At 39.7% G+C, this 13,771-nt stretch overlaps 1 protein-coding gene across 1 annotated transcript in view; it reads right to left on the minus strand.

Annotated features, from left to right (window-relative positions):
• Positions 1-13,771, minus strand: part of LOC100073893 (dystonin) — a 416,997-nt gene that overhangs the window by 51,617 nt on the left and 351,609 nt on the right. Inside the window, exons 48-50 of the mRNA XM_029062300.2 lie at positions 12,091-12,636; positions 9,313-9,489; positions 1,881-2,004 (exon numbers count right to left, since the gene is read on the minus strand). Coding sequence (XP_028918133.1) covers positions 1,881-2,004; positions 9,313-9,489; positions 12,091-12,636 — 847 coding nt within the window. The remainder of the gene's footprint in view (positions 1-1,880; positions 2,005-9,312; positions 9,490-12,090; positions 12,637-13,771) is intronic.

Here is a 13,771-nt window from a genome sequence, read left to right on the forward strand (position 1 = left end):
GATAATGGAGATATGAGAGACTATGCAGCAGTCAATCAATTATTTACTGAGCACTTACTGTGTGCAGAGCACTGTACTAAGCACTTGGGAGAGTACAATATAAAAATCTAACAGGCACATTCCCTGCCCACAACAAGTTGACAGTCTCTCCCTGACCCCATGTACGGGCCACTACAACAAAATCCCCAAACTCTGTAGGAGTAGAGCACTTAGTACAGGGCTATACCACAGTAAACATTCAATAAAATGTGACTGGGCGACTGGGAGCTGGGCAGAAACTGCTACAAAGGAGCTCCAAGCCAGTAAGGAAGACCCAGAAGACTAGGCACCAGAGATCACTACAGAACAGAAAGCAGATTTCAGATCTTTTAGAACTCTGGGAGGCTGCCATGGTTGGGCCTAATGTCAATTATCTGGAGCAGTGAGAAGTCTGGAATCTTCCTTCTAAAGACTATTGAATTACTTATTTTAACATTGTTGTCTTGGGTTGTTGCCAAGATTAATTTAGCTTTTCATATGCCTAATCCACTGCCTTTTATGTTCTTCAGATTGTAATTACAGTGTGGATCAAACAGGAAAATTAATAATGACAAGTTATCAAAAACAAAGAAAAATCCCATAAAGTATCTTAGGCTGAGAAATTTAATTCTACAAATACGGTGGGACTAGCTGGATTACATTAAATATTTAATTTAATAATTTAATAAATTCATTACAGAAACAGCAAATGAAGAGAAATCTGAAACTATACCATATGAAATATTCTATCAATTATCAAGGTTGTATCAGGGAATTAAAGCCTTCAGGTTTGCTTAAATGTTGGCCATTACAGATTATCCATCACACTTGTAACTAATTCAAAGAACATCCATTTTCAGTGTCTTCATCATCCTTCCTTATGAAAGACAAGTTTTCTTCCTTTCATTGATTATTGACTTCCAATCAGTCAATACCCAGAAGTCACTGTAGCAATAATAGGTTTTTATATTCAAAATTAAGAATTCATACTGTATGCCCAAGTTTCTAAAGTTGTTTAAGAAGGAGCAATTTTATAATGAAGCATTTCATAAACTAAAAATCTCTTTAAGGCAAAATAATGCATGTACTTAAAAAGGGTCTATTCGGTTTTATGTTAGTTGAGAATCTGAATACTGAATAATGCTTCTTACACTTCTTTATGAAAGTCTCCAATGTCAGTGAACCATAGAGAACTGGAACACATAAAAATTATTTTTACTAAAGAGTCAAACACAAATTAAGCAGCAAAACCAAAATTTTCTGGATTATTTTTCCTTCAAACCAGAAGGTCTTTACATACTTGGTCCTTCTAAGATTTATTATTCTGCTCCCTGGTGATTTGATAGGAAAATATCTAGGTGGGATTGCTAACATTACACCTCAGGCTCAAGATCAGGTAAATAATGTGCCATCAAGCAGCAAATTTATTATCAGAAACTATAGTCATTGAGAGTCAACACTGAACTCTCAGGCAATGAAAGGTCATACATTTTCCTGGCTCTCCCCTTCAGAGAATCTCTTACATTACATTATGCAAGATACCAAACAAAGCTATTTAAAAAATGAAAAACCTTTGCCTTGCTGCCATCAACAAAGCTATGAAGCAATGAGAATTTGTATCTGTAATAGGACATTCGGAGTGAAACATAGGTTCTGTTTTGCATAAATACTGTAATTCCCATTTATTAACACATCAACATAATTTTTTAAATCCCATGCATGCAATTATTTGAGAAACAACAAAGTCAGAGCAAAAAATCCAATGAATTGGGATCAAATCATGGAATGGTTCTTCTTACTTCTTGAAAAGCAAGTGTGGGGAATTAAAACCGGTGCCAAAGTCAGGGAAATGACCATCTTACCCAGTGTTTTCTGGATTTCATTCTTATCTGGCAGTAAAGGTCCCCTGGCATCAAAAAGCACTTCAGAAGCTTTTTTCAGTTTCTCTACAGCAACCTGGTGACTGGACACCTGTCCTTGCAGAGCCTGAAGAAATTTTTATAATTTGAATTACCTGTCTCACTAAAATTAAATATCAAACTTTCAGCACACAAGATAATCAAATGAATACGGTTGAACTTTTTGTTATTAGAAATCTAACTATATCTTACACGGAGAGCCGTAACAAGAAAAAAATGAAAAGGAGTTGAGTCAGTCATATGGATGTGAAGCTATTTTAAAAAATACATTGTTAATGTTTTACATGTATTTTCCCCTCAACTGTTTGGGAAAACAATATGGCCTAGTGGAGAGAGCACAGGCCTGGGAGACAGAGGACCGGGGTTTTAATCCTGTGTTTGTCATTTGTCTGTTATAATAATGTTGGTATTTGTTAAGCGCTTACTATGTGCAGAGCACTGTTCTAAGCGCTGGGGGAGACACGGGGGAATCAGGTTGTCCCACATGGGGCTCACAGTCTTAATCCCCATTTTACAGATGAGGTAACTGAGGCCCAGAGAAGTTAAGTGACTTGCCCACAGTCACACAGCTAAGTGGCAGAGCTGGGATTCGAACTCATGACCTCTGACTCCAAAGCCCATGCTTTTTCCACTGAGCCACGCTGTTATGTGTACTTAGGTAAGTCACTTAACTTCTCTGTGCCTCAGTTACCTCATCTGCAAAATGGGGATTAAAACTGTGAGCCCAATATGAGACAGAGACCGTTTCCAACTAATCTGTGTCCAATCTTCTCTGTACCCCAGCATTTATTACAGAGCCTGCAACCTAGTATCATCATCATCAAACGCCATCTAGTTGTTTTTGATTTATAGCACAAAGTAAGCACTTAACAAATACCATAAAAAATAACTGTTTAATGCAGAAAGAATTCAAAATATTCAGAAAATAAAAGACCTCAAGAATCTTACAGTTTCACCTTCCAGACCAAAATGTTATATTGCCTGGCATTAACCTATATATTTAGCTCCAATCTCCCTGTTTTAGTTGTCCATTTCCTGTGCTCATATCCTTTGGGAAATATTTATCTATTAGCACCAGTGTAATATGTGGCCAGATAAACTTTAGTTCACTCTATTTATGAGCTTCTACATTCTTATTCATTTTTCAGGAGACACTGAAAACTTCCAATCACTTTAAAAAACATCAAATACATAAAAATTCCTATTGGTTTGTAATTACTGTCCATCTTGAAAAGTCATCATAGAGAACTATGTTGCCTCTCTTCAACCAGACCAGTTTTCCACTCAACATCCTTGTTAAGCACTTTCATACAATCATTACTTAGCCCTCTAAATCTTTATTAGACCAAGTACCTAATGCCTTTCAATACTCTCAGGAAGTGTGCACTGGCAGTCACAGAGAGAACCACCAGAGTATTCAGTCTATTAAAATCTGAAATATAGTTGCATAGGATTTCAGAGTCCCATTTGAGGATTTGTGGGCAGGGGACGTGACTACCAATTCTTTTTATGGTACTCGCACAAGCACTTCGTACAGTGCTCTGCACACCATAAGCTCAATAAATATGATTGATTTAGGATATTATGAAGGAAAATAAATTTTACTATGACTAACAGCCAAGGACTGGCTCTTATTCCCTCTAGACTGTAAGTTCATTGTGGGTACAGAACATGTCTTCCAGCTCTGCTGTATTGTACTCTTCCAAGCATTTAGTACAGTCCTATGCACATTTTTAAGTGCTCAGCAAATACCACTTTTGATGATCAATGCCCTACCTCTTTTGCCCTCCATGTCCAAGCAGTCCTGTGAAATCCCTTCAAATGTACACTCTGTCTTTGGAACACAAAATGGTTGCTGTTATAGGAGCAATAATAAATTCCTTCAACAGATCACGCACATGTTCCAGGAGAAAATGATCTAATTGGCAGAGTATTGGGCAAGGAGTCAGAAAATCTACATCGTCCTTCTCCATCTGCCACAGACTGGCTCCAAGACCTGCGTCATTTGCTTTAACCCTATGATGGTACATAGCTGTTTTCAAGGGCCATTATAAAAGTCAACATGGGCATGATTTAAAAAGACTGATACATTCATTTCCTAGGACACGAGCCCTCCTAAACCTCCCTGACTAAAGAAGGCAAAGAATGGGAAGAAGTCTAAATTGTCAAGGCTGGTTTTAAAAATGCAATTTTTCTATTGCATTTACAATTTGGTGTGGAAACTATTCATGTAAATTGTCCAGAGAACAATTGAGAATCAGCATTGATAGAGCCTGGGAGGCAGAAGGGCCTGGTTACTAACAATGTAAGCCCCATATGGGACAAGAACTGTGTGGGGTAGCCTGTGTCTACCCCATTGCTTAGTATAGTGCCTGGTCCTTTTTTAAGTAAGCACTAAATACCTCAAAAAAAAAGATGGACAAGTCTAAGCATCTCAACTGTCTCCCTCTGTCACTCTGTCTTCCTTCCCTAACTTTGTGAGTGAACAATTCCTCTCCTAATTCAGGTAGTATAAATGTTTCCACTTTCAGTGGGCTTCTTTTCAGCCCCCATCCTGACAAGCTAAAAGGAGCAGTAGGGGTTGGATACCAAGGAGAGGCTCAAAGAATGAGGTACCAGCATCAGTAGGTGGCCTTCTCAGCCATTAGCACATCAAAAAGACCAAGACTGTTACTGTTGTGAAGAGCCTGAAACTCCATTCCTCTACCCACAGTACTCTGTAGTTCCTACTGAATTTACCACTTCCTTGTCTTTTAGAGAAGGAGCATTGCCTAGTGGATAGAGCACAGATCTGGGAATCAGAAGGACCTGGGTTCTAATCTTGGCTCCACCACTTGTCTGCTGTATGACCATGGGCAAGTCTCTTCACTTCTCTGTGCCTCAGTTCCCTCATCTGTAAAATGGGGAATAAGACTGTAAGCCTCATGTGGGATGGGGACTGTGTCCAACCCAATTTGCTTGTATCTACCCCAGTGCTTGGCACATGGTAGGCGCTTAACAAATATTATTATTATTATGTTGTTGTTGTTTTGTGTTTTTATTGTTTAATCTTTATGTGTCTCTGCCAACTCTTTCCCCCTCTTTATATTGAAATTCAGAGTCCCTGGGGAGCCAGGGACTATATCTAATTCTCATCCACATGCTTTTTTCCAAGTCTTTGGTACATTGCTTTTCCGAGTCTTTGGTACAAAGCAGACACTTAACACATTATTCCTACTACTTAGCAGGTAGAGGCAGCTTTTCCATCCTCTGATGCAGAACTGGGAATGGCAAAGCTCAGACCAAGAAGTTCCAAGCAGTAAGGGAGCAGGACACTGGGTTGAGGGAAATCCCAATCTAGAAGATGGCAAGTTCTAAATTAGTGGGGCTTGAAGTCACGTAGTTTACTGCACAATCAAAGCTCCCCTTAAAATTTGTAAACAATATGACTTCGAGTCAAACCATCTAGCTAATAGCTAACTCTAAGATCACTCTAAATATCCTCAAAGGATAATCAGTGAAGATCACTCTTCATATTTCTTAAGAACTTAAAAAGGAACTGGCATTAATAAATTATATTTGCACAGAATGTTCCTTTTCAAATTTTCACAATATTCATATTTGAACCATTACAAAAAGAATTGTAAAATAAATTAGACAACCAATGTACCCAAGAAACTAAAGACACATTTGAAGATAGGCTAATCTTCATAAAAGGTGAATTTTCATCTTGCAGCTGAGGTCATATTGTACATGCCAAGCTGCATATATTAGAAGCAATTTTAAATAGCAAACCTGATTTTTACTAAGACACGCTTCGTTTTGCATGCATTAATTGGATTTCTATATTCATTTTCATCTGAGTTGCCATTTTTCCCCCTGTTTGACTATTTGGGACTAGAGTTATCTCTCCTGTTCTCTGGCACAAATTGGATGAGTATTCCTCTTTGCTGGAAGTGATCCATGTATTTATTGCATAAAGAAACCCCAGTGCTCCTCCGCTTTGTGCTGGCTGCATAAACGTTGATTTAATATAGGGTCTAATTCATTCAATAATAGGAAACTTAGTTTAAAACTGCACTATGTCTCCAGCTCCTCATTTTCCAGGACTGGGGAGTTCTTTATTTCCTGGATTTCTAATCTGAGTTGATGTTGACGTTTTCAAGAATATGATGTTAGTTTTCAATAATACTTGCTAACCCTGAATTACCTTTAAGTACCCTTTACTGCAGCAAAAAATAAAGTTTGTAGTAGATTGTACTGGCCAACAAGAATTCATTGAACCTTCCTAAGGGACACTTTTAGAAATTGGAACCCTAGTATTTTAGGGATCATATTAATGGAGAATGGAAGAAACAAAAGGCTCAGAAGCCTCACATCATGCAAGGAATTATCTCAAAGTAAGGCAAACTGCTGATCTTGAAGAAAAGTTCTGCCTTGTGTCTTTTCACTGCTGAGTTCTGAGACTAGGAATGATGACATCTGCAGATCTTGTAAAGTAAGAGGGGTATGGTTTACAGCAGACCCTTGGGCTATGATCTTTAGATTCTAAGACCTACTTTATTTCACATGTGATGCGCTTTTGGCATTTTCCAAATGGAAAGGGATATTCTTCTAACAACTCCTTCTGCCAACTGGAAACTGAACAAAAATGTCATTTATAAGTTACCTCCGGGTACTTTATAGTCACCTCATGAAGAAGTCAAATGATTTTTCAAAATCACAATTTGATATTAAAACCCAATTTTGAAATTCACTTTCAATTATCACTTTCCCCATTTTCCTCTCCTAACTAGCACTTTAACCCAAAGAATCAAAGTTTAAAAAACCACTGCCCCATAAATATTTCATTCAGGGCATGATTACTTTTGTGGGGACTGTACAATTAATCCCCTATGAAAAGACCTACTAGAAATGACTTTCTTCTGCTACCCCAGATGTGGAAATACCACAGAGGAAAGCGAGAAAGAAGTCCTCTCCTTAGGCTCAGCAAGGGTACAGATGGTGCTAACCAAGATCATATGCACCTTACTGATGAGTCAAAGAGATGTTTGCTTTCTCACAGCATGCTGAGATAGCAGAACAGTCAATATGACCTTTCAGATGAGTAGGCTCAACAATACATAAGGAGTGAGCTTGCAATGGAGATAAAGGGATTTGGGGTTATGACTCAAGTCATCACTGGACAGATTTGGCTAGGAGAATACGACATGCACAAGCCAGAGGATCATCAAAATAGCCCAGTAGAAATAACACAGGACTGGGAGTCGTAGACCTGAGTTCTTCCAATTTCATTTCCAACATCTGTCTGGTGTGTGACCTTGGGCAAGTCACTTCACTTCTCGTGTCTCAACTACCTTATCTGTAATATGGGGATTAAATACCCATTCCTTCTTCCAAGTAGACAGTGAGCCCTATCTTCACAGGAACTGGCTCTGATCTGACTGAACTGTATCTACCCCAGGATTTAGAAGAGTGCTTGGCCCAAAGTGAGTGCTGAACAAAGACCATGATCATTATTATCATTAAGATGTTGGACCCCTTTCCATCTGTAGGGAAAGATCGCCTCAGGGGCACACTAAGGGAATGCTCAATCTCATATCTGCTTTCTCAAGGCTACAGTGAAATGGGATCTTAGCTCTTGCCACCTCTCTACAGTTTATTTGGTGGGGTATGTGCAAGTAGAGTGGGGATCTTCCTGTTATTTCAGTGGGGCTCTTTGTTCCTACAATTGGACATCAGTTTAGAGGCACCCCACTCATTCATTCATTCAATCGTATTTATTGAGCACTTACTATGTGTAGAGCACTGTACTAAGTGCTTGGAAAGTACAATTTGGCAACAGATAGAGACAATCCCTACCCAACAACGGGTTCACAGTCTAGAAGCGGGGGAGACAGACAACAAAACAAAACAAGTAGACAGGCATCACTACCATCAAAATAAATAGAACCATAGACAAATGCACATCATTAATAAAATATAGAGAGCAATAAACATGTTCAAAAATATACAAGTGCTATGGGGACGGGAAGGGGGTAGAGCAGAGGGAGAGACCAGGGGCAATAGGGAGGGGAGGAGGAGCCGAGGGAAAAGGAGGGCTTAGTCTAGGAATGCCTCCTGAAGGAGGTGAGCTCTCAGTAGAGCTTTGAAGAGGGGAAGAGAGTTAATTTGGCAGATGTGAGGAGGGAGGGCATTCCAGGTTAGAGGTAGGATGTGGACCAGGGGTCACAGGAAGTATACACTCTCATCTTGGTGTCTGTGGAGCAATGTTGTGAGTGATCTTCCATGACCCAGAGGTAAAACACTGAAGGGAGACTCCACTCCACAGCCCACTCTCCTGCTGCCGAGAGAGGAAGAGTGGATTTTTCCCCAAGCAAAACTCCTTGCCATTGGCTTTAAATCTCAATTATTTATAACTCGATTTGATTCCTCCTATTTAGCCAATTTGTTCTCCCACTACAGCCCAGGTAGCACTCATTGCCTTGTTCTCTTCTCATCTCTCCCACTGCCAAACTCTTGCTAACAGCCTTCCCACTGCCTGGAACTCTAGACCCCTTCATATCTGAGAGACCACAGTTCTCCCCATCTTCAAAGTTGTTCTGAATTCCTATCTCCTTCAGGAGGCCTTCCACAAATACTCTCTAATCGTCCCATGACCTCTTCAGCCCTTTCTGCCTAAGCACTCAAGAAGTCACAACTGTCCCTGACCCCCAGCCCACCCCAGGCCAGCATTTATGTACCTACCTCATATATTCTTTTACTTAAAATTAGAATATATAAGTGACTGCTGACTCCACTAAATTATAAAATCCTTGAGAACAGGGATCATGTATACTTACAAATGCTATAAATTGATTGTCCTTAATGTGAGAATTTATAAAGTGTGCATCAATTAATCAATCAATTGGTTTTATTGAGCACTTACTGTGTGCAGAGTACAACACAAAAGAGTTGGTAGATATGTTCTCTATCCACAGTGAAGTTACAGTCTAGAAGGGGAGACTGACAGTAGTGCTAATGTAAATAAATAGAAATACAGATATGAAGTAGTATGGCCCAGTGGAAATAGCATGGGCCTGATAGTCAAAGGACCTGGGTTCTAAACTGGGTCTGCCACTGGTCTGCTGTGTGAACAAGGGCAAATATGCCTCAGTTTCCTCATCTGTAAAATGGAAATCATATCCTACGGTTCTACTTTGACTATGAGCTCCATATGGGACAGGGGCTATGTTCAACCTGATTATCCTGCATCTGCCCCAGCACTTAGAACAGTGCCTGGCACAGAGTAAATGCTTACATGTACCATAACCACAACTATATATACTTATGTGTGTCTATGTGTCATACTAATTAGACTCCCCTTTTCCAATTATGAGTCTCTCCTTTCTTTTACCTTGGTCTCTTCCAGTTGCCGCTGGAGATTTTTGGGATCTACAGCAATGGGCTCGGAGAGGTGCTTCTTTACAGCCACTTCAGAGGCCTGGAGTCCTGGCAGAAGTCCAGATGAGGCATCTTCATAGTGTTGATATTTATCCACCAGGTCTTTAAGATTATTTCCAAGGATGCTACACTAAATTTTCACAAAGGGGAAAAAAGTCAACTTTATAAAGCCATTTTTGCCTACCTGTCAAAACAACAGTTGAAAAATAAAGAAATTAATTATATAGTTTTCAAGGGTTCATACAGTTATTAGTCAAAGTGAATTAGGCCCCTCCTCCTAGAAACGCAGCATGGCCTAGTGAAAAGTGCATTCATTCATTCATTATTTATTGAGCACTTACTGTGTGCAGAGTACTGTACTAAATACTTGGAAAATACAATTCAGCAATAAAGAGACACAATCCCTGCCCACAACAGGCTTACAGCCTGGAAGGGCTTATAGTCTATAGGCCTGGGACTCAGGGGACCTCGGTTCTGATACTGAGTGCTGTGTGCTATGTGACCTTGGTCAAGTCACTTAACTGTGTGGCTCAGTTTCCTCCACTGTAAAACCGATTAAATACCTGCTCTCCCTGCCCCTCAGATTGTGAACCCTGTAGAGGACAAGGACTCTGTCCATCCTGTTTTCCTTGTCTGTACCCCAGAGCTTAGTACAGTGCTCAGCACATAGAAGGCACTGAACAATTACCACAATTTTTCTTCTTCTAATTATAATTATTATTCATTGTCTTTACCTTAGAGGAGTAAATTCACTCAAAAAGATGCTGCCAAAGGCTCTTTTGTGTTTTAATCACCCTAGACCACAAAAGGATCAGTAAAGTGAAAACACCTGAGAGTTGCATATTGGCCTCTCCCACAGAATCAAAACATTCCTATTGGATGGCGTAGGATGAGCGCCTGGCTCATTTATTATCTGTTTCTATGTTATTATGGTGCCCTGGTGTGCTGCCAAACTCACATACTCCAGGAAAGCAGCCGTCCATGTCAGCTGGCAGTGCATATGGCTGAGGTTTATGCTCCAGTTGGGGCCAGAATATTGGGCATTCTTTGAACTCTGAAGTGGTTCTGGTCTCATTAAGTCTAGGGGCCTAGGGCAGGCCTCATCAGATCTCTTCTCCAGTTCAGATCCTCTTGGAGAACCAGAGGGAGGAAGGCGTGGGGATGATGAGTTTGATCCCACAGGATCCACATCATTTAAGCAGGCCTACATTGGGCCTCTAAAATCGTCAAAAGCCTTGCTGACATTTCATGACACCTTTTCAAACTTTCCAGGGAGTGCAATAAACAAAATAATCTGAGGAGTTTGGAGGGAAAGAAGAACATCTTTGTGCTTTTCAGATAGAGTTGCTTGGTGGGGAAAGAGGAATTAGCATTCCTCATGACCTGAAAAAAAAAAATCTGAACATTCTTAAAAGTTGTAAGGGTCAGAAGGCAGGAACCCTAGTTAGCCAAGAACTTGAAAGCTGGGAAAATGTGTAACCAGACTTGTTAAATAGGTTATTTCATTATGAGAGTACAAGTTTCCTTAGGCTTCTTAAGTACCTATTAGCAGGGTATTAGCCGTGTGGTCTTATAGAAAGAGCATGGCCCTGGGAGTCAGAGGACCTGGGTTCTAATCCTGACTCTGCCACTTGTCTGCTGTATGACAAATCATTTAATTTCTCTGGGTCTCATTTCCCTCATCTGAAAAATGGGAATCCAATATCTGTGTTCACTTCTAATTAGACTGTAAACCCCATGTTGGACCTGATTATCTTGTATTTACTCCAGTGCTTAGTACAGTGCTTGGTGCATACTAAGTACCTAACAAAAACTATTATTAGTAGTAGTAGTAACAGAGGGCACGTCCCCAGAAGTATTATCAAAATGTTAAGCAGCATGGCACAGTGGGGCTGGGAGTCAGGTCATGGGTTCTAATCTCAGCTCCACCACTTGTATGCTGTGTGACCTTGAGCAAGTCACTTCACTCCTCTATGCCTCAGTTACCTCATCTGTAAAATGGATTGAGATTGTGAGCCCTGTGTGGGAATGTGTCCAACCCTATTTTCTTATATACACCCCAGTGCTTAGTACAGTGTCTGGTATACAGAAAGCACTTAACAAATGTCATTATTATTACTGTTATTACTACTACTACTCATAATAATAATAATAATAATGATGAAATGTGATCACTTTTTCTCTGTCAGGATGCACGAAAGACTGAAACACGTTATTGTCCAGAGTATGTTTGAAAATTACAAAGGGAGAGCATTTTTACAAAAGAAATATGACCGTGAGCCCATTGTTGGTCAGGGGTTGTCTGTTCCTGAACTGTACATATGAAGAGCTTAGTATAGTGCTCTGCACATAGTAGGCGCTCAATAAATACTATTGAACGATTGAATGAAACATATCCAAGGAATTGAAGTGAATTCTCCATTACAAAAACTAACTCTCACAGCATTCCTTTCCCTTTACTTCGATACGTCATCTCCATCTACTGGTCGTAAAGTGAAATAGCACTTTTCCAATGCTTTCTGGTTTGCTTCAGTTTGTGAAGGCTTGGAAATCTCATCTCCGCACTCCCTTATGAACTTGATTATAGCGACCCAAGAAAAGAGTAAAATAGAACATCTTCCATCCTCTGGTAGTACCAACATAAAAAAATTTACATGTCTTCAAACTTGGAGGTTAGTGTTTCTGATATACACACACATTTTCTGTCAGAAGAACACAGAAAAAAAATTACCTTACTGTAGAGGGATTTGAAACGCTCTGTAGCATTGTCCAGCTTACTCTGCACTTCTTTATATGTGGCAGAAGTGTCAACAGTATCCTTGTCACCCTTTACACCATCTCTTTTGCTGCAAGATTTGGCTGCTTCTAGCACTCGGTGTCCAGAGATTGTAATGTACCTTAAATCACCTTTGTGGGAAATTACATCTTCAGAAAAACTCTTTTGCCTCTTTAACTTGGTCATTACACCACTAAGGTCATCTGCACCAGCTTCTAAGTTTTCCAATTCTTGTTCCGACTGCTGTAGCCAGCTTTCAAATTCACCATAATCAGTATCAAACTTCTCTAGTTCTTCCTGCAGAGAGTGGGTCAACTTCATTTTCCTTTCCGACTCAGCTAAGGCTGTTTCATATTGAACCTTCAATTCCTTCATGTTTCGCTGAAGCTTCTCTTTTTCTTCAGGAGACAGATAGTGGCCCTGCTTTTCAAGCAATGCTTGCGCAGACTGAGTGGCTATGATAACAGCCTGATGCTGAGAAACTATCTTCTCATGTTGAGCCTATCAGAAAAAAACAGACAATTGTTTGCTCCCAAATGGTAAAGCCTCCCTGAACCAAAAAGGCATCCCATATCTGTTAGCATATCCTAAAATCAACTTGAAAATGCTGCCTTATGCAATAATTGTCCAGTTGTTCCCATTTTTGAATATCTCTAACTTTATAGTCAACAAGTATGGATCTTGGACAACTACCATTAATAGCCATTCTATTAGAAGTCCCTATTTGATCACAGTAAGCACTTAATTAAAATGACTGACTGACTGAATGAATAATGAGTACTTCTCTACTATATTATCCCTAGATAGGCATACAAGAGAAGCCTGACATTTACTAAGTACTTGTTTTCAGTGGAGGGAAAAATACATTGCCTTCAATAGACCATTAACTATCATCTCATACTGGGTCGCTAAGAATGGCATACTATTAATTCATTCATGACTGTTCATTTTAAATGCAGCACAATCCTTACTAGCTTGGCACACCATTTATAAAAGTATCCAAACAGGTAAAAACAGTAATGTCTCTTGAGATGAGAAATAAAGAAAAGAAGAAAATCACTGGAACTTCAAAATGGATAAATGGTTCAATTAAGGATAAACCAAGATACACATAAGCAGACAGGGACATAGCTTTTTTTTAATCAAAACAATAAAAAAGGTATGATGATATAGAACATAGAAAAGAAAAAACCAGAAGAGAACCAATAGCGTATTTTATTGTGAACTGGCTGAAGATCACTCTTCAACAACATCTGCTTCCTCCCCCTGCCTTCCCTTCCCTAACCCAAAGAAGTGCCTGTAAAAACTGTTAGAATGTTAAATGGCTAGAGGCAGTTTATAAGATTAAGCTTGGCTGAAGTGGGTAAGGATCTCGAGTTCTACTCCATTCCTAAATTGATGGGCTCTGGTTCTCTTACTGTTGCAGTTGACAGCTCAACAATTATGGTGTTTGTCAATCACTGTGCTAAACCCTGAATTGGATGAACAATCAGATACAAGATTAAGTGGGCATCTCATCCCCATTTCACAGTTGAGGAAGCTGAGGCACAGGGTTAAATGGCAGGCCGGTGATAGATGACATTAGAATTCCAGTTCAGTGCTTTCTACTAGGCCATGAAGTTTTTATTAAATTGAT

The sequence above is a fragment of the Ornithorhynchus anatinus genome, chromosome 1 (assembly GCF_004115215.2).
Source record: "Ornithorhynchus anatinus isolate Pmale09 chromosome 1, mOrnAna1.pri.v4, whole genome shotgun sequence".
Taxonomy (NCBI): domain Eukaryota; kingdom Metazoa; phylum Chordata; class Mammalia; order Monotremata; family Ornithorhynchidae; genus Ornithorhynchus; species Ornithorhynchus anatinus.